Source organism: Gadus morhua, chromosome 8, assembly GCF_902167405.1.
Source record: "Gadus morhua chromosome 8, gadMor3.0, whole genome shotgun sequence".
Lineage (NCBI taxonomy): Eukaryota > Metazoa > Chordata > Actinopteri > Gadiformes > Gadidae > Gadus > Gadus morhua.
In genome coordinates, this window is record NC_044055.1 from 20839044 (window position 1) to 20855304 (window position 16261).

At 48.9% G+C, this 16261-nt stretch overlaps 1 protein-coding gene across 3 annotated transcripts in view; it reads right to left on the reverse strand.

The window, feature by feature from the left end:
* mast3a (microtubule associated serine/threonine kinase 3a) overlaps nucleotides 1-16261 on the reverse strand; it is a 34602-nt gene that overhangs the window by 5338 nt on the left and 13003 nt on the right. For all 3 annotated transcript variants that reach the window (XM_030364739.1, XM_030364738.1, XM_030364737.1), the window contains 18 exons: nucleotides 14785-14860; nucleotides 14254-14463; nucleotides 12471-12572; nucleotides 11634-11766; nucleotides 10107-10171; nucleotides 8741-8826; nucleotides 7905-8113; nucleotides 7444-7582; nucleotides 6845-6977; nucleotides 5802-5967; nucleotides 5190-5291; nucleotides 4571-4693; nucleotides 4291-4406; nucleotides 3822-4006; nucleotides 3388-3509; nucleotides 1781-1972; nucleotides 826-1049; nucleotides 3-125 (listed from right to left, as the gene is read on the reverse strand). In XM_030364739.1, coding sequence (XP_030220599.1) covers nucleotides 3-125; nucleotides 826-1049; nucleotides 1781-1972; nucleotides 3388-3509; nucleotides 3822-4006; nucleotides 4291-4406; nucleotides 4571-4693; nucleotides 5190-5291; nucleotides 5802-5967; nucleotides 6845-6977; nucleotides 7444-7582; nucleotides 7905-8113; nucleotides 8741-8826; nucleotides 10107-10171; nucleotides 11634-11766; nucleotides 12471-12572; nucleotides 14254-14463; nucleotides 14785-14860 — 2506 coding nt within the window. The remainder of the gene's footprint in view (nucleotides 1-2; nucleotides 126-825; nucleotides 1050-1780; nucleotides 1973-3387; nucleotides 3510-3821; nucleotides 4007-4290; nucleotides 4407-4570; nucleotides 4694-5189; nucleotides 5292-5801; nucleotides 5968-6844; nucleotides 6978-7443; nucleotides 7583-7904; nucleotides 8114-8740; nucleotides 8827-10106; nucleotides 10172-11633; nucleotides 11767-12470; nucleotides 12573-14253; nucleotides 14464-14784; nucleotides 14861-16261) is intronic.

The window sequence follows — 16261 nt, forward strand, 5'->3', positions numbered from 1 at the left end:
ACCTTGAGCAGCAGCTCCACCACCTCCGTGTGGACCAGGCCCTGCACAGACTCCCCGTTCACATGGGTGATGAGGTCGCCCGCCCTCAGCCCTGCCTCGTGGGCCGCGGTGCCCTCTTCCACGCACTGTGGGGGGGGAACAAGGCAGGGGGGTTATCAAACAGAGAGCCAACGAAACCCCTGGGAAGGGTAGCCAATTAGCACACATTGACATTCATTTATTTATCACCGATGCAGGTGGCGATCGTTCTGAGGTACAAGAGCGAGCCCACCGATGTTTCATATGCAACCCACCTGGATCAGATGCACCGACATATAGCAAGTATTGGAGTGATGACGTAGAAAGTATAACTACTGATAATCATCAATAACAATCCATCGATTAAACGCCATTAACATTTAAAACTAACAGAAGTTAAGACGGAGTGGTTCTTAAACGGTGGGCCGTGAGCCAGAAGTGGATCACCACAATAAACAAAATAAATAAATATATGCATGCCTTTAGGCCTTGTCTGTTGCATGTGATCATTAGTATGCTTGAAGACTGAATAGGGGAATACTGTACCGTATAAGATTAAGATAAGAGTATATTGCATATTTAAATGCTAAACATTTCTGGTGGATTCTGGGTCAAAAGTACACCCATAAGGGACCCCCTGCATGACAGATCTGGAGAGCCTGACTAGCCTACAACACACACACACACACACACGTGTAGACACACAAACACAAACCCCCACTCACACACCCCCACACACACACACACACACACACACACACACACACCAACACACCCACAAGCAAACACACACACAGGCTGACGTACCCAGACCATGTGATGCACGGTGTAGACGTCGCTGTCGCCCATGTAGACGCGGATGGCTCTCAGAGCGAAGCCGAACCTCTTCCCCGAGCTGTGGATGACCACGGGGGGGCGGAGGCAGGTGACGCTGAGGGACAAGTCCCGGCTGGGGGAGGAGTCCCGGGAGGAGGGGTTGGAGGAGAGGGACAGGGTGGACTTGGGGCTGGAGGGGGGAGCCACCGAGTCGTCTGGGGAGGAGCGATGGAGCAAACACGTCCACTCAGTAAACAACAACAGAGGTGTTCATATTTTCAGCGTATATCATATTTAAAGTAGTGCTGTCAAGCGATTAAAATATTTAATCGCGATTAATCGCATTAATGCCATAGTTAACTCACGATTAATCGTGAGCAATCGCGATTAATCGCGATAATTCTTTTTTCTATGCTAAATATCCCTTGATTTCTTTGTCCCAAGAATTGTTCTCCTTTTAATTCTCTTATCAACATGGAGAAGTGCATCGGCTTGCCTTGTGCAAATGCTTTTTTATTGATAACAACATTGGCATATACTGATCAAAACAGGACGATACAAAAAAAAAGCCTATAGTGCAATTAAACGATGAACATACAAACATACTGCCCTGAACATAGCCGTCAGGCTACTGCTTCTTTGTTTTGAGCCAAAGAAAAAACCTTGCGTTGTAATTCATTTAACAGGCTGTAGAGGGAGCTGTAGCGCCACAAATGACTTATTGACGACGACACAAATATGAAACGGAAATCAAAATCTGTGTCAACAGTGTTTCCTCTCTCCCCTAGATCCAATAACCTAGTTAAATATAAACCGTGGCTTTGTTTGACGTGCAGAGTTATGCTGCATTAGTCATTGTTTGAGACGGTATAACGATATGTGTATAGCTGGACTGAACCAGTGAGCAGGGTGACACTACGGACATGGCTCTGGCCCTCCCTCCTACCTGGAGTGATGATGAGGGACAGGCCGGACACCGACGCCGACTTGGGGACCTTGCAGCCCGCGGGGGGCCGGGCCTTCTCGGGGGTCTCCAGCTGGTGGGCGATGCGGCGGGAGGCGCCGCGCCGGTACGAAGGCCGCGTGCCCGTGCTGTTGCTACGGAGACGGATGCGACGAAGGTTGGACACCATCCCGTCTAGAAGAGGAGGCAGAGGGGGAGACAGACAGTGAGACGAATAGTGAGGCGGAGGGTGAGACAGACAGTGAGACGAATATTGAGACGGAGGGTGATACAAGAGTGGGAGACGAATAGTGAGACGGAGGGTGAGACAAGAGTGGGAGACGAATAGTGAGACTGAGGGTGAGACAGACAGTGAGACGGATAGTGAGACGGAGGGTGAGACAGACAGTGATACGAATAGTGAGACGGAGGGTGAGACAGACAGTGAGACGAATAGTGAGACGGAGGGTGAGACAAGAGTGTGAGACGAATAGTGAGACGGAGGGTGAGACAGACAGTGGGACGAATAGTGAGACAGACAGTGAGCAATAGTGAGACGGAGGGTTAGACGAATAGTGAGACGGAGGGTGAGACAGACAGTGAGACGGATAGTGAGACGGAGGGTGAGACAGACAGTGAGACGAATAGTGAGACGGAGGGTGAGACAGACACAGTGAGACGAATAGTGAGACGGAGGGTGAGACAGACAGTGAGACGAATAGTGAGACGGAGGGTGAGACAGACAGTGGGACGAATAGTGAGACGGAGGGTGAGACAGACAGTGAGCAATAGTGAGACGGAAGGGTTAGACGAATAGTGAGACGGAGGGTGAGACAGACAGTGAGACGGATAGTGAGACGGACAGTGAGACGAATAGTGAGACGGAGGGTGAGACAGACAGTGAGACGAATAGTGAGACGGAGGGTGAGACAGACAGTGAGACGAATAGTGAGACGGAGGGTGAGACAGAGTGGGACGAATAGTGAGACGGAGGGTGAGACAGACAGTGGGACGAATAGTGAGACGGAGGGCGAGACAGACAGTGAGCAATAGTGAGACGGAGGGTTAGACGAATAGTGAGACGGAGGGTAAGACAGACAGTCGGACGAATAGTGAGACGGAGGGTGAGACAAAAGTGTGAGACGGAATGAGATGAACGGTGAAACTGAAAGTGAGACGAGGGTGAGTAGGTGTGTTTGTGAGTATGTGTAACGTTTGCCCGTCTGTAAACTAATGTGTGGCACAACAATGGAGGTAGGTCCTATGTTTAAGATTAGCTATTGATTTATTTCCATTGTCTAGTCAGTGCAATGCAATCAATAATTCTGACCGACAAAGCCAGAGTTGCAAAGTAAAGACTACTTTGCTCGCCTTATCGGACAAACTGCAGAGACAACCAAAATATAAATTCTATAAAACCTAAGGCAACAAATATTTGTGAGTTAATTTAAACTATATTTCAAATCAAACCCCCCCTGTGAGTGCCCTGCTGTAGCCGATGAGCTCCATGGAAACCCTTACAACCCCTCCTTTAATCTGATCCCTTCCCCCTGGGAGCTAGCCCTCCCTCCCTGCCCCCCCCTGAGGGGGGACCGCGGCGGCGGGCTCACCCTCCTCCTCCGCCGAGATGGAGAAGCGGGTCATGGTGTCCAGGCTCTGGGTGCTGTTCATCACCAGGGGGCTGGCACTGCGCTCCGACTGGGACGAGCCCGAAGAGGTGCGGGGCCGCAAGCTGCCGGGGCCACAAACCACAAGGTCAGGGGTCAGGAGCCAGGGGTCAGGGGACACGGAGTGGCAACTACAGTGTGATGTCATGGAGGCAGGATCGCATGGATACTGAACAATAACAATGGTAGTAATATTTGTATAATAACTATTACCAATCCACCACAAGTACACAATATATTAAATGTACTGCACACACACACACACACACACACACACACACACACACACACACACACACACACACACACACACACACACACACACACACACACACACACACACACACACACACACACACACACACACACACACACACCTTCCCCTGGGCCCGTCGGCCCGTCGCTCGGCCCCCGGGGCCAGGGAGCGGGCCCCGTCCCCTGGGGAGAGGACCCCCCGGCCGTCCCAGCGGTCCTCCTTCTCCTCGCTGTGGCTGCGCTCCGACGACGACAGGCTCTGGTTGGACGGCGTGGAGGCGGACAGGAGCTCGGTGCTGCTGTACACCTGGACACCGGGTGGGAGGGAGGGACCTCTCTTTATTAGCCGTCCGATAAGATAACACGAGATCAGACCACCCTTTACTGCTCCCCGACGGGGCCGGCGGAGCAGGAACTCAACTGCCGTGTCAGGAGTCCAGCGGCAGGGCGTCTGCTTGCGTCATAGAGAAGTGCGGGACTTTTTGAACCTTTGAACTGTTTCCCGGTGGGTATAGTCATCAGTTGGTTATTATTTTAAGGCCGACGCGAGACCACTGAGGAGGAGGGGGGGGGGGGGGGGGGGGGGCTGACCTTGCTGAAGCGATGAGCCACGGAGGAGAATTGACGCAGCTCCTGGAAAGACTCTTCATCATTGGTTTCATCATCATCGTCGTCCGAGCCCAAGTGGCAATACCGCTCCGAGCGCGCTGGGGAGGACACACACACACACACACAGACACAGACACAGACACAGACACACACACACACAGAAAATTACAACTTAATATAATTGGTATATAAATACTAGCAAACGAAGGTACACAATAAACAAGATGCAGCTGCCTCCGCCTCCCTCTTCTGCGTCTCTTACTGTCAAAGTAGCTGGTGTCGTCCTCCGTCTCCAGCTGGGGGATGAACTCCGCCTTCTGCCGCAGCAGGCCGGTCCAGTCCAGGCCGTGGAAGAACGAGTGCCCCTTCACCTCCGTGGTTCCCCCTGGACAACACAGAGCAGCCCGCGTGAGCCCACTGACAGACCCGTAGGCCCGGAGCAGGGAGCCCTCCATCGCCCTACGCACCGCTGGAACCCTCTGGCTCTCAAAGGGGAGTCCTACTGGGCCACAGCCCGACCCCACGAGGGGAGACGGCGCAGAGCCAGGGAGCCAGGGCAGCAAGGGCTGACCGCCTGGTTACCTGCTGCGTGACCGCCTGGTTACCTGCTGGGTGACCGCCTGGTTACCTGCTGGGTTACGCCCATATTCTAACGTCTATCGTCCTGCTAAACCTCTTCTACTAATAACCCTTTGGTCATATGTTTTATAAACATGAACTCATGACAGCCTTCTCTTTTATTGACCAGCGGGACTGCACAGCGCCCCGAAAGTAGAAGGTTGAACTCTTTATAAATAATGGCCCCCCCGCCCTGCATCCATCCTGCATCCATCCTGTATCCATCCACGCATCACGTCCCCACGGGGGGGCGGACCACCCACCTGTGCCCAGGCGATCCAGGGGGCTCTGCCTCAGCAGCCTGGTGATCAGGTCCTGGGAGTCCGTCGTCAGCGCGTCCTCTCCTCCCGGCCAGATGATGTCATCTGGGGCAGGGGGGGGGAAGGGGTAAGACGTCACGCTTTCACTATCTCTTTATCGCTCTGGAAACTCCGACTTGAAGTATGACTTCCTGCCAGGCCCTTTCAGCGGTGCATACGTAATTAGTGATTCACAGGCAGCAGTTGTTGATGCCGTCGGCGGATAGCGAGATATTCACGAGGATGACTTCAGAGAGCTGACACCAGCGTTTCGCGCATTCCCAAGGCTGCAGAACTACTTTCCACTGTTACAAACTCTGCCTTTTCCACTCTGCTACCACGAGAGCAGCACGGATAGTAGACGTGTTTTGCAGGCTTTCTGATGTCCCCAACTCAGCCAACATCGTCATTAGCACGAGCTAGCAACTTATTATAAATTAAGAAAGCAAAGAGCAACGATCAAGTTCTGTTTTTTCAAATCTGCCATTGTCCTTCATTACACAACATGTGTTTAGCATATGTACGGGATGGTTACTAGCATACGCATGTAGACCTGGTCGCGTGTCGCGGACTTACCGTTGACGACCTGTCCGAAGAGCTGCTCGGGGGTGTCCCCGAAGAAGGGCACGCAGCCCACCAGGAACTCGTACAGGATGATGCCCATGGCCCACCAGTCCACGGGCTTCCCGTAGCCCTGCCTCAGGATCACCTCGGGGGCGATGTACTCCGGGGTGCCACACACCTGGGGGAGGAGAGGGGTGGTTGGACCGGTAGAGCCAGAGAGTCATTGAGCACACACTTTTATTCAAAGCAACTAACAGTGGGTTCATATGTGTGCCATGACCCACGAAGAAAATCAGGGCCAGGGATTCAGCCTCGTGGATTTCTGAACGTGAGCTGTGGGCATTGGGGGGATCGAACTCAGATCCTTTCTGCTATGGGGGGTCCAACACCCACTATACTATATTGTGTTAGATCACGGCAAACATTAATAAAAGAAGACATGGGTAAGGGAAGAGAGGAGAGGACACGAGAGGAAAGAAGTAGAAGAGTAGAGAAAAGAAGAGGGGAGAGGGGACACAAGAAGAGAGGAGAGACAAGAAGAGAGGAGAGAGGAGAGACAAGAAGAGAGGAGAGGAGACAAGAGAGGGGAGAGGAGAGACAAGAAGAGAGGAGATGAGAGAGGAGACACAAGAAGAGAGGAGAGGAGAGACAAGAAGAGAGGAGAGACAAAAAGAGAGGAGAGACAAGAAGAGAGAGGAGAGGAGACAAGAGAGGGGAGAGGAGAGACAAGAAAAGAGGAGAGGAGAGAGGAGACACAAGAAGAGGAGAGGAGAGACAAGAAGAGAGGAGAGGAGAGACAAGAAGAGAGGAGAGGCGAGAGGAGACACAAGAAGAGAGGAGACAAGAGAGGGGAGAGGAGAGACAGGAAGAGAGGAGAGGAGATACAAGAAGAGAGGAGAGGAGACGAGAGGGGAGAAGAGAGACGGGAAGAGAGGAGAGACAAAAGAGCAGAGGATAGACAAGCGAGGAAGGAAAGACAAGATAGTAGTAGAGAGACAAGAGAGGTGAGGAGAGGGAGCGAAAAAGAAAGACAGAAAGGTAGAGAAGATACTGACCTGCTTGTCGACAAACTCCCTGGTGTCCTTCTCGATGTGGCCCTCGTACAGGTTGGTGGTCATGTTCATGAGGCCGATCTTTGACAGGCCAAAGTCTGTTAGCTTAATGTGGCCCATGGAGGTGATTAACAAACTGGAAAATAAGAGGAGAAAACTAAGAAGTGTTGTGCACACAAGGGGTAAACAGCAAATAATGTAGGCAAGAGATCTAGAAACTTGACTTGAAGAAGACTTAGAAATTAACCGAGTCTTCAGAAGAAGGCCAGATATCTTTAAATAATAAAAAGGGCTCCAGCATAAGTAGTCAGCTGGGGAACTGGGAGAAATTATTCTCTTTGAATTACATGAAATGCTAGTCCTTATTTAATCCTGGAACCACACTCTTAAAAAAAACTGACGGATTTAGATGAACTGGTCTAGATAGACTTAGTAAGAACAACTTGGATGGAGCTCTGACTCAGGTTTCCATTTTCTAATTTAGAGAACAGGGTTTCAGATCACGCTGGTTTAGTTATTTTTGAGTTGCATTGAACTGGAGTTGAAAGGCTGCTGCAGATCACACTGGCCGGGATCAGACTTAAGATAATACTGGAACCCACTTGTCTGGCTTGAGGTCTCGGTGCACGATGCCGTAGTTGTGAAGGTACTCTAAAGCCAGGACCGTCTCTGCAAAGTACATCCGGGTCATGTCTACAGGCAGGGGCCCGATGTTCTTCAGCAGGTTGGCACAGTCCCCACCTGGAGCACAGACAATCAGGAACCCAAGGGTCTCACAGTGAGGGGTAGTCTAATGCAACTATCAAATGAAACATGCACTATTCTTGACACCCCTTATACAAAACAGCCTTCCCTTAAGCACTTCTCTATAATGTCGTAATGATCATCTACAATGTTTACTGGCCCACATTTGAACTTGAAAATAATCCTGTCTAACATCTGTTTGAACCTTTACTTCATGGAAATGTTTTACTTTTCAAATGTTAACAAAACACAGAAATAGGGCAGAGAAGTGAAGCGTGGTCATGGCGGTCGCGATGCGAGGGTGTTCCAAGAGACTGACCTTCCACGTACTCCATGACCATGCAGAGGTGCCTCCTGGTGTCGAAGGAGCAGAACATGGACACCACAAAGGGGTTCTCGGCGAAGGTCAGGATGTCGCGCTCCACGAACACCTGCTGGATCTGGTTCCTCAGCATCAGGTTCTGACGGTTGATCTTCTTCATGGCACAGCGCTGACGAGTCTCTTTGTGGCGCACCAGGAAGACAGCCCTGAGGGAGCGAGGGGGAGAGAGAGAGACAGAGGGAGGACACAGACAACAGGAGGGTCGTTAGGAGATGGAGGGAGGGAGGGATGGAGGGAGGGAGACAGGGAGGGAGGGAGGGAGGGAGGGAGGATACAGACAACAGGAGGGTCGTTAGGAGGAGAGGGGGCAGAACAGCGGGGATGGAGATGAAGATGAACAGAGGGAGGGAGAGAAAGACGGGTGAACCGGAATGACAGATGAAGAAGAGGAGGGTGGATATAAAGAGGAAAGAAATAAGAAATGTTAAGGATGGGGGGAAAGGGTGGACACCAGAACTGCCCCTTTGTGCTTATGCTACCCTGGCAACACTCTACACTCTTCTGGAATAGAATGAATTCAGATTTGACAAGCGTGTGATTGATCCAACAATATCTGTGGACATATTGTAATGTCCATCACAGTTCTGGGCTCTGCTTGTCATGGCGTTGGGGACATAAAACGGAGGATGTAAAACAGGGAGTAGGTATGGATGATTATTCAATAAAAAAAAATATATATATATATATAATTCCACTGTGGGTTTGAGTGGTCCGGGCCGGTGACTTTATGAGTCAGCAGAAACCCAAACAAGGGCCCCATCCGCCCCACTCACCCGTAGGCGCCGTTGCTAATGAGCTTGATGGTCTCAAAGTCGCTCTCCATGGGCTTCCTCCGGGGAGGGGTGCACGCCACCCGGCTCTGAATCACACACAGGAAACAGGAAGTTAGCTAGTGCACCGCTGTTGTTGTTGTTGTTCCAATTGCTCAACTCTATCCATGTTACTCATAGTGAGAACCCTTGCAGAAGTTTTGCAATGCTCTCCGACTACACGTGTATTAAAAGTTATAATCCTCCATATATTCATCATCTGTATTTATTCTAAACGTGTTACTTAACAGTGTTGTTTGGTTCCACATCAATCATTATCATAATGATTAACTGTCAAGTGCAAGTTCAGTTTAAGACTTTTGCTTCATGCCCATACAAGTATGCACAGCATTGAAATGCTGGCAAGGTAGAATCTGCACGCAACATTGGGCCAGACTGTATAAAAAGATAAGGTGCCCTATCTTGCATCTAGCGCAATTGACTTTCTACACCGACGCATGCGTCTTTGCTAGTTTGCACCCCCACAGCAAACCTCGCCAATAAACTTGCGCCCTTGGAGGCATGTTGGCGAAAAGCAGAGGCGCGTTCCGGCGCAAATGATACATGGGGCTATCTTACACATCGATAAAGCTGTTGCGCAACTGTCCTGCGGATTGCGCAGTTGGGGTTGCTATTTTGACGTACCATGGCAGGTCGGAACTGCAACTGAATCTTACACACCAGTAGGCTATACACCTTACGTACATACATGCAAACGATTTCCCTAATTGAAATATTATGATGATGATGTGGATTGTGGAAACTTTTTTTTTTTCCAAAGGGGCTGCATGAATGATCATTGTAGTAGGCTATTCCATGCGTTAAAAAAAAATGTGTTTAACATATGTAAAAAATAATAACAATAATAAACTTGAGCAAAGTAGGCTACCTCCCAGCCTTCCAAAACAAAATCTCGTTTTACGGTAAGTGACAACGTTGGTTAAATTATTTGGGAAAGAACAGCTGAAACTGCGGTAATAAGATGTATTTAAATCATTGCATCTTGCAAACACGTACAGCAAACTTGACTTTTTTTTTTTTCTTTCTCACAGACATCGTGTACAAGCCCATAACTTTTAGGATTGATGAATATTTGATCGTGAGAAAACATCGTCTTATCGCGAGTGAGTGTTAAAAAAAAACGAATGCAAGCATGAATATACAACAGTGACACGGACATACATGAGGTTTAGTAGTAGCGCTCCAATGCCGCCACTCAAATCTACCCTTCATCATCATCACCAGCACCAGTACCATCATCATCATCCACCAATACATTTACATGCCTAGATCATGCTCCAATATAATCATTCACATGGCTCGTGTTTACCTCTCCAGAGTCGTCCAGGCCGGAGGCCGCGTGCCCAGGGCTGGTCTGCTCCAGGTGGGCCACATCTATGAGCAGGGGAAGGCTGAAGGTTAAGCTCCGTTCAGGACAGCAGCAGCCCAGCCGGGCGGCTCCAGGCCTGGTGGGCCCCAGACCCAGGAGACCAGCGGGGGACACTGAGCCACACGGGGATCTCTCAAGAACGCTTTGGATTTGTGATGTTTGCTATTTTGTGGGCTGATATGCATTTGATTTCATTGCATTCTAAAAACACATACTGGATAATTATAGTACATTTCTGACATATCTGATACATATTATCCATAGCAGTTCCTTAAAAATAGTTGAAACTATATACAAAGAAATCAGCTTTGTCAGCAAGTAGGTCTTAGTTTATGGAGCAAATTAAATGCTCTTTGGACATGAGCCAGTTTTTTTTTTTTTTTAGAACCTAGAATAAATCTCTAAATGAGGTTGAGGAAACATTTCCAAAACAAGTTTACTTGCATCGCTTTTTAATCAACAGCCACCATCTCTCTCCCCAACTCCTCAACAAACCTCAAATGGGCAAGACTAAATTACCTAAAATCTTCATAAAAATCTCAATGACCAAACGGATATTTGACAGAAATACCCAGTCTGAATGCAACTGAAGACAACACAAACCACACCATGGCACCACGATACAATAAACATACAGCGCTACCCAACAACACATTGTACAATAGGTGTTGATCCGAGGAGCTGGACTCTGCAACCCCTGGCCCAATGAAGGAGTCGTTCGAGGTGTGATTTCGATTTTGTTTTTTAACTAAATGATCTGAATCCTACTTTCGTTTGCCCTGTGTGACTCAGGGTTTGAATAAACAATGGGTTCACACGAAGTCTAGCTGGCCGCAGCTGGGTGAACCACAGCACCACGCCAAGGGTTTAATCAGACTGCTCTTATCTCAGGGCCGGGGTGAGTGGAGGCGTGGGCTAACTGCACACCACTGCCGGGGGGTTCACACAAGGCCAGGGCGTTGCCAGGAAATGACCCACGCACATAGTAACATACAGCGGAAACTGGCAACGAACCCCATCCGCGCTGCTAATAACTTGACGAGGAAGCATATGGCACAGAAAATATTGAATAGGGATTCTCTACACATATTGTGAAGACAAGCCTAAACCATCAAAACATGAAGTGCCAAAGCTCAATAATGAAGATTTGACTTCAATTGTTTGGAACCAAACCCAATGTAAGAAAACCAAACTTTCTAGAGAAAAGACGTCTCGATTCCCATCCCAATCCTCCGAGACCTCTTCACTGGTTATTTGGACCACGGTGAGACAGCTATGTCATCGGGCCACATTAATTGGACGAGAGAGGACATGTGACAGGGAGGTTCAGCGTCGAGAACATCGCGCTCTCAGAATGGAGCCTCAGCAGAAAAACAACAACAACAACAACAACAACAACAACAACAACAAATCAATACAGAACGGCGGGCAGAGCGGTGCTTCAGACGGGCCGGGGGCCGGCCTTACCTTCCAGGGGGTCTCGGGTGAGGCCCAGCTGGCTGATGATGTACTTGGGGATGTCCGTCTTCACGCCCTGGCCCCCCTTGGCGTGGCCCTCGGCGGCCTCCAGGCGGTGGTAGAACTCCTCCGGGTCAAACTCCTGCAGGAGGGCCCAAAGCGTTAGCTGACCGTGTGGCTGTGTGTTGGACTACTACTCGGGCTGTGTACCGGTACTGTTTTTAGCCAGGAACTAAATGTGGTCGAATGTATCAACATCCAGCTCCCAATGGTTTAAATAGACCAGGAAGAAATATGAACCCACAAAGGACAACACTGTCTTTGTACTATTTCATACACATTCATACAATGTATTACCATTGGTACAAGCACACTAACCGTGATGAAAAAGAAATAGGGAGAGTATATTATTGGAATCTGATGAGACATCATCACAAGTCAATGAATATAAAATATCTTGAAACTGTTGCATGGATATTAAACCTGTACGCTCAAGCGGATTGTCGCTTGAGCTCACTCACTCATCTGCAAGCGGTTGAAGATGAGTGAGCCAACCAATCAAAAAACAGGAGTAGTCACCAAGACAGCAGATTTGTAATGCAGCATGTGTTACTAAATTAAAATATCAACATCACCGCGTGGTTGAAAATCAGTACATAACTTATGTATGGCTGGCTTTGTGGGACACCAACAGTGTAACTGATGTCCTAGTTGCAGAAGACAAGCAGGTCTCTGCTGGTGAGTGACTGGAATGTGACCTGACAAACCATCAATTCTACATAATAACCACTACTGGGCCCCTTAAACCCCGGAGACAGAGTCCCCCCCACCGGACCCCCGTCTTACCAGACACTCCAGAAGGCGCGCTGGCCTGGAGATGATGATGAGGATCTTCTTCACTAGTTTGATGATGACGGTCACCTCTTCGCTCTCTGACCGCTCGTACGCCTGATCGAAGAAAAAGAGAAGGGCCGGACGATTTTTAGTACTAGGGGTAAGACGCGTGTGGAAGAACACGTTGTGTAGAGCAATGGTTGTAACATTAGTCTCCTGTGACTGCATTTACACAGCAGGCTGCCCCAAAGGGCCCCCGGCACCCAGGTTGAGAAACATTGCCATATTAAAAAATGGCTTTGCGAGCCAACCTATTTGTAAACGGTTTATGTAAATGCATTTCCACCAAATTTGTTTGTCGTCAATTTAGTAATCACAACGACAATTTAAATATTTCTCCCAGGACAAACGCTTGAGCAACTTAGATTATGGGTCTTGAATATTAATGACCATTACCAATATACCGCGCGACTCGCATAGCATCGCCATGAAGGAACACAGATTGGGCTGGCTAAATTAGGTCATGTAGTCACAGTGTAGGCGTGCGCAAGGTTAGACCCAAGGTTACCCAACAGGTTTGTGTCACAACGTAACGCCATGACATCAATTAACTATTAAACCTCAGCAGGCGTTAGTAAACATTCTGACAAAGCCATTTATTTCTGGGGTGTGTGATTGGGTCCACATCGCCAATCACATAATAGATTTGAATACTTGTGTGCAGACGCCAGAGTAACAACCGATCGATTGTCACGGCTTGAGCCAAAAGTCACAGAGCCCAGGAGAATTCCTTCCTAGCCCACGCACGTGACCGTCGCACAACAAAGATGACGCACACGGACAGTGTTATATAATGATCAGCAATGTCGCTTCTCTTTCAAAGTAGAGCAGGAACCAGTCCAACATCTCTCTTACCCAGAAAACTCCTGGGGGAACAAGCCAAGGTATGAAGTGCCGACGTACTTAAATAAAATATATTATGGCGAAGAAAAGCAACAACACTGTTCATCCTAGTAACTCCAAAAGACTGAGCAACGTGGGTAAGGAGACTCACAGTGAGACCTTTATAAATGAACTCCACAGCCCCGAAGGTTGTTTTATAGACCAATCCCCTGTCAAACAGACTAACGATGATGTTAGCCAACTCCATCAGAAAGATGATGTCATTAGCCGAGCCATCTGTATAAAGAAAGGTTAACTTTTGCATAGAGCAGCACACACATTTCCATTTGCTTGCGTGTATGTATGTTATGTTAATAAATCACAAGGTCATCACATGGTTAACCTCACGACAAAACCACGCAAACTGTAAAATACAATGTTCTCATAGCAAATATATAATTCAAAGACATACTATGTCCCAGATGGCAATTACAGGCCTTGCAATGACATTTAATCTAACTGTTACAATTGCTGAATGTTGATGACAATTGGAATAAAAACTTTAGGAGTAAAAAAACAGATTCAAATTGTTTACCTAGAGTTGTTATGCTTTCAAACAGCCTACATCATAATAGGGTACCATAATAGGGAGCATTGTAAAATTCTATATGGGGACTTCAACAAACTCAATCTATGTTTCCACACCAGTACAAACGTCTTCCGGTAACCAGTACAAACTTGTACCAGCAACTATACCCAACATGCATGAATAAGCCAAACACACACACACACACACACACACACACACACACACACACACACACACACACACACACACACACACACACACACACACACACACACACACACACACACACACACACACACACACACACACACAGTCCCCCCTCACCTCATGCAGCAGTTTCTCCAGCTTCTCCTGCAGCTCCACAAAGTAGCGGGAGGTGACCAGGCCGTTCTGGGACGTGTCCAGGCAGTCGCGGGCCAGCTCCACCAGCTGATGCTGGATGAAGCCCAGCACGCCGTCCGCCAGGGGCAGGGCGCTGCCGGTGCACGACTCTGCGATGACATCCAGCAGACGACACTCCATCTGGGCCGTGGCCTGGGGAGAGGAGGGGCGGGGGGACGCACCAGGCATTTAGTCTAGGGGAGGGGCGGGGGTATCGGCATTACACGGGACACCCTGCAAAACCCCGGAGAACTAAAACAATGAGAATGCTGCAAGGATGGTGTGAGATGACCTGCGTGGGTTGAGGCGCACGCCTGCACGCACGGCTTAAACAAAACGCGCATCGTAAAAAAAAACTAAATAAAGGAGACTATGCATGGAATGGTAGTAGGATTGTTAACTGTGACGTGGTCGTTTAACGTCGCGTTCAAAACAAGAAGTAAAAACAAGGAGCTCAGGTGGAGCGCGCCGTACCTTGGGGAAGCGTTCTTTGTAAACATGGTTCATCATAACAATCTCGTTGTCAAACGTCCCACAGGTCCGACCGGGGCTGCAGGAGAGAAACACAAACGAAACTTGCTTAAAAGATTGTAAATGTAGGAAGGACTGCCTATTTGGCTCGTGCAGAGAAAGGCATGTCTTCACACTGGATGCAAAGGAAATATTAACCGCATGTGGAAGACCTCAGAACAGATCATTCATTATCAGTTCCTCTACACGAATTGCTATCTTATATCGTCGTCCCACAACAACACAGCAAAGTTGTAATTTGTTACTGAATCCAATATTGTATTGTATATATATTTATTCACTACAATTTGTATTGCCATACCACTTGAGCCACAGAGCATATGCACGTAAAACCTCAACGGATAACACTTCTCACCAACGATCTCCTTCTGACCACATCTGTTGTGCACGACGGTGTTCAGTTGCACTTTCTTGAATCGCGACACAGCCGTTGCAAATCAACGTACTGTCATCATCGACGACAGAAATAACCACCCCCCCTTGCACACCAACACAAAACAAGACATTACATGCTATTTCAGGGGGTCTCCTTGGAGTGGCTCACGCATGCCGTAGCACCAACGGTAAGCCTTGAGAGGTTTCCCATGAGCTGCCGTCTAGTTGAATGACGGGGCGCCCTCGCAGCGTGGAAACACTCCCCTCGGCATCGTTTCACATAACACTTGTGCAAAGTCTATTTCGGGGCAATTGTAAAAACGCAATGTGTGTGCAGTCATTTCAGTGTGGGACTTGACCAACAGACAAAATGAATGCTTGTCCTGGTTGAATAAACGACGTGGGCTGCCTCAACGGAGACGGTTCCTTGGTGTTTCCTCCATGGTTTGGGCTGAAAGTTGCAGCTAAGCATATGAAACGTTCCAATTATAAACCCACAAGCAAGCATCAGTCCAATTAGGTGATTTTCTTGGAGTGGATCGTTACTTTTAGATTGGTAGACAGTCTTAAAGAGTCAGAACAACACAGAGGGCATGCCCCTCATAACCGTGCCAAGCTAAAGACCTGTCCATCAGCCGGGGGTTTGATTCATAACATGCTCCTACTTCTGAGGATTAAAAGTCTGAACAAAACGTGTTCAGAACCCTTCAGCAGCCACGTCTCTAAATCACTGACCTAATCCATTACTCGATGACACGCTTCTCCACTTCTTAAGATTACTACGGTGAGACACCGTGACCACTGGGGCCAGCAGGTCCAGAACCTTCCATGTAGCCGACAGCCAGCTGGAACGCGTCACAGGAAACCCAATCCCCGACCAAGTCCCCATCGCCGCCACCTCCTCCTCCTCCTCCTCATCCCCCTCTCCCTCCTCCTCCTCCCCCTCCTCCTCCTCCTCCACCTCCCCCCAGCCACTCATAAAGAGTGTCCCGAGGCCCTAGGCAGCAGCCTCTGGGGTCAGGTCAGAGCAACACCACGTCTGAGT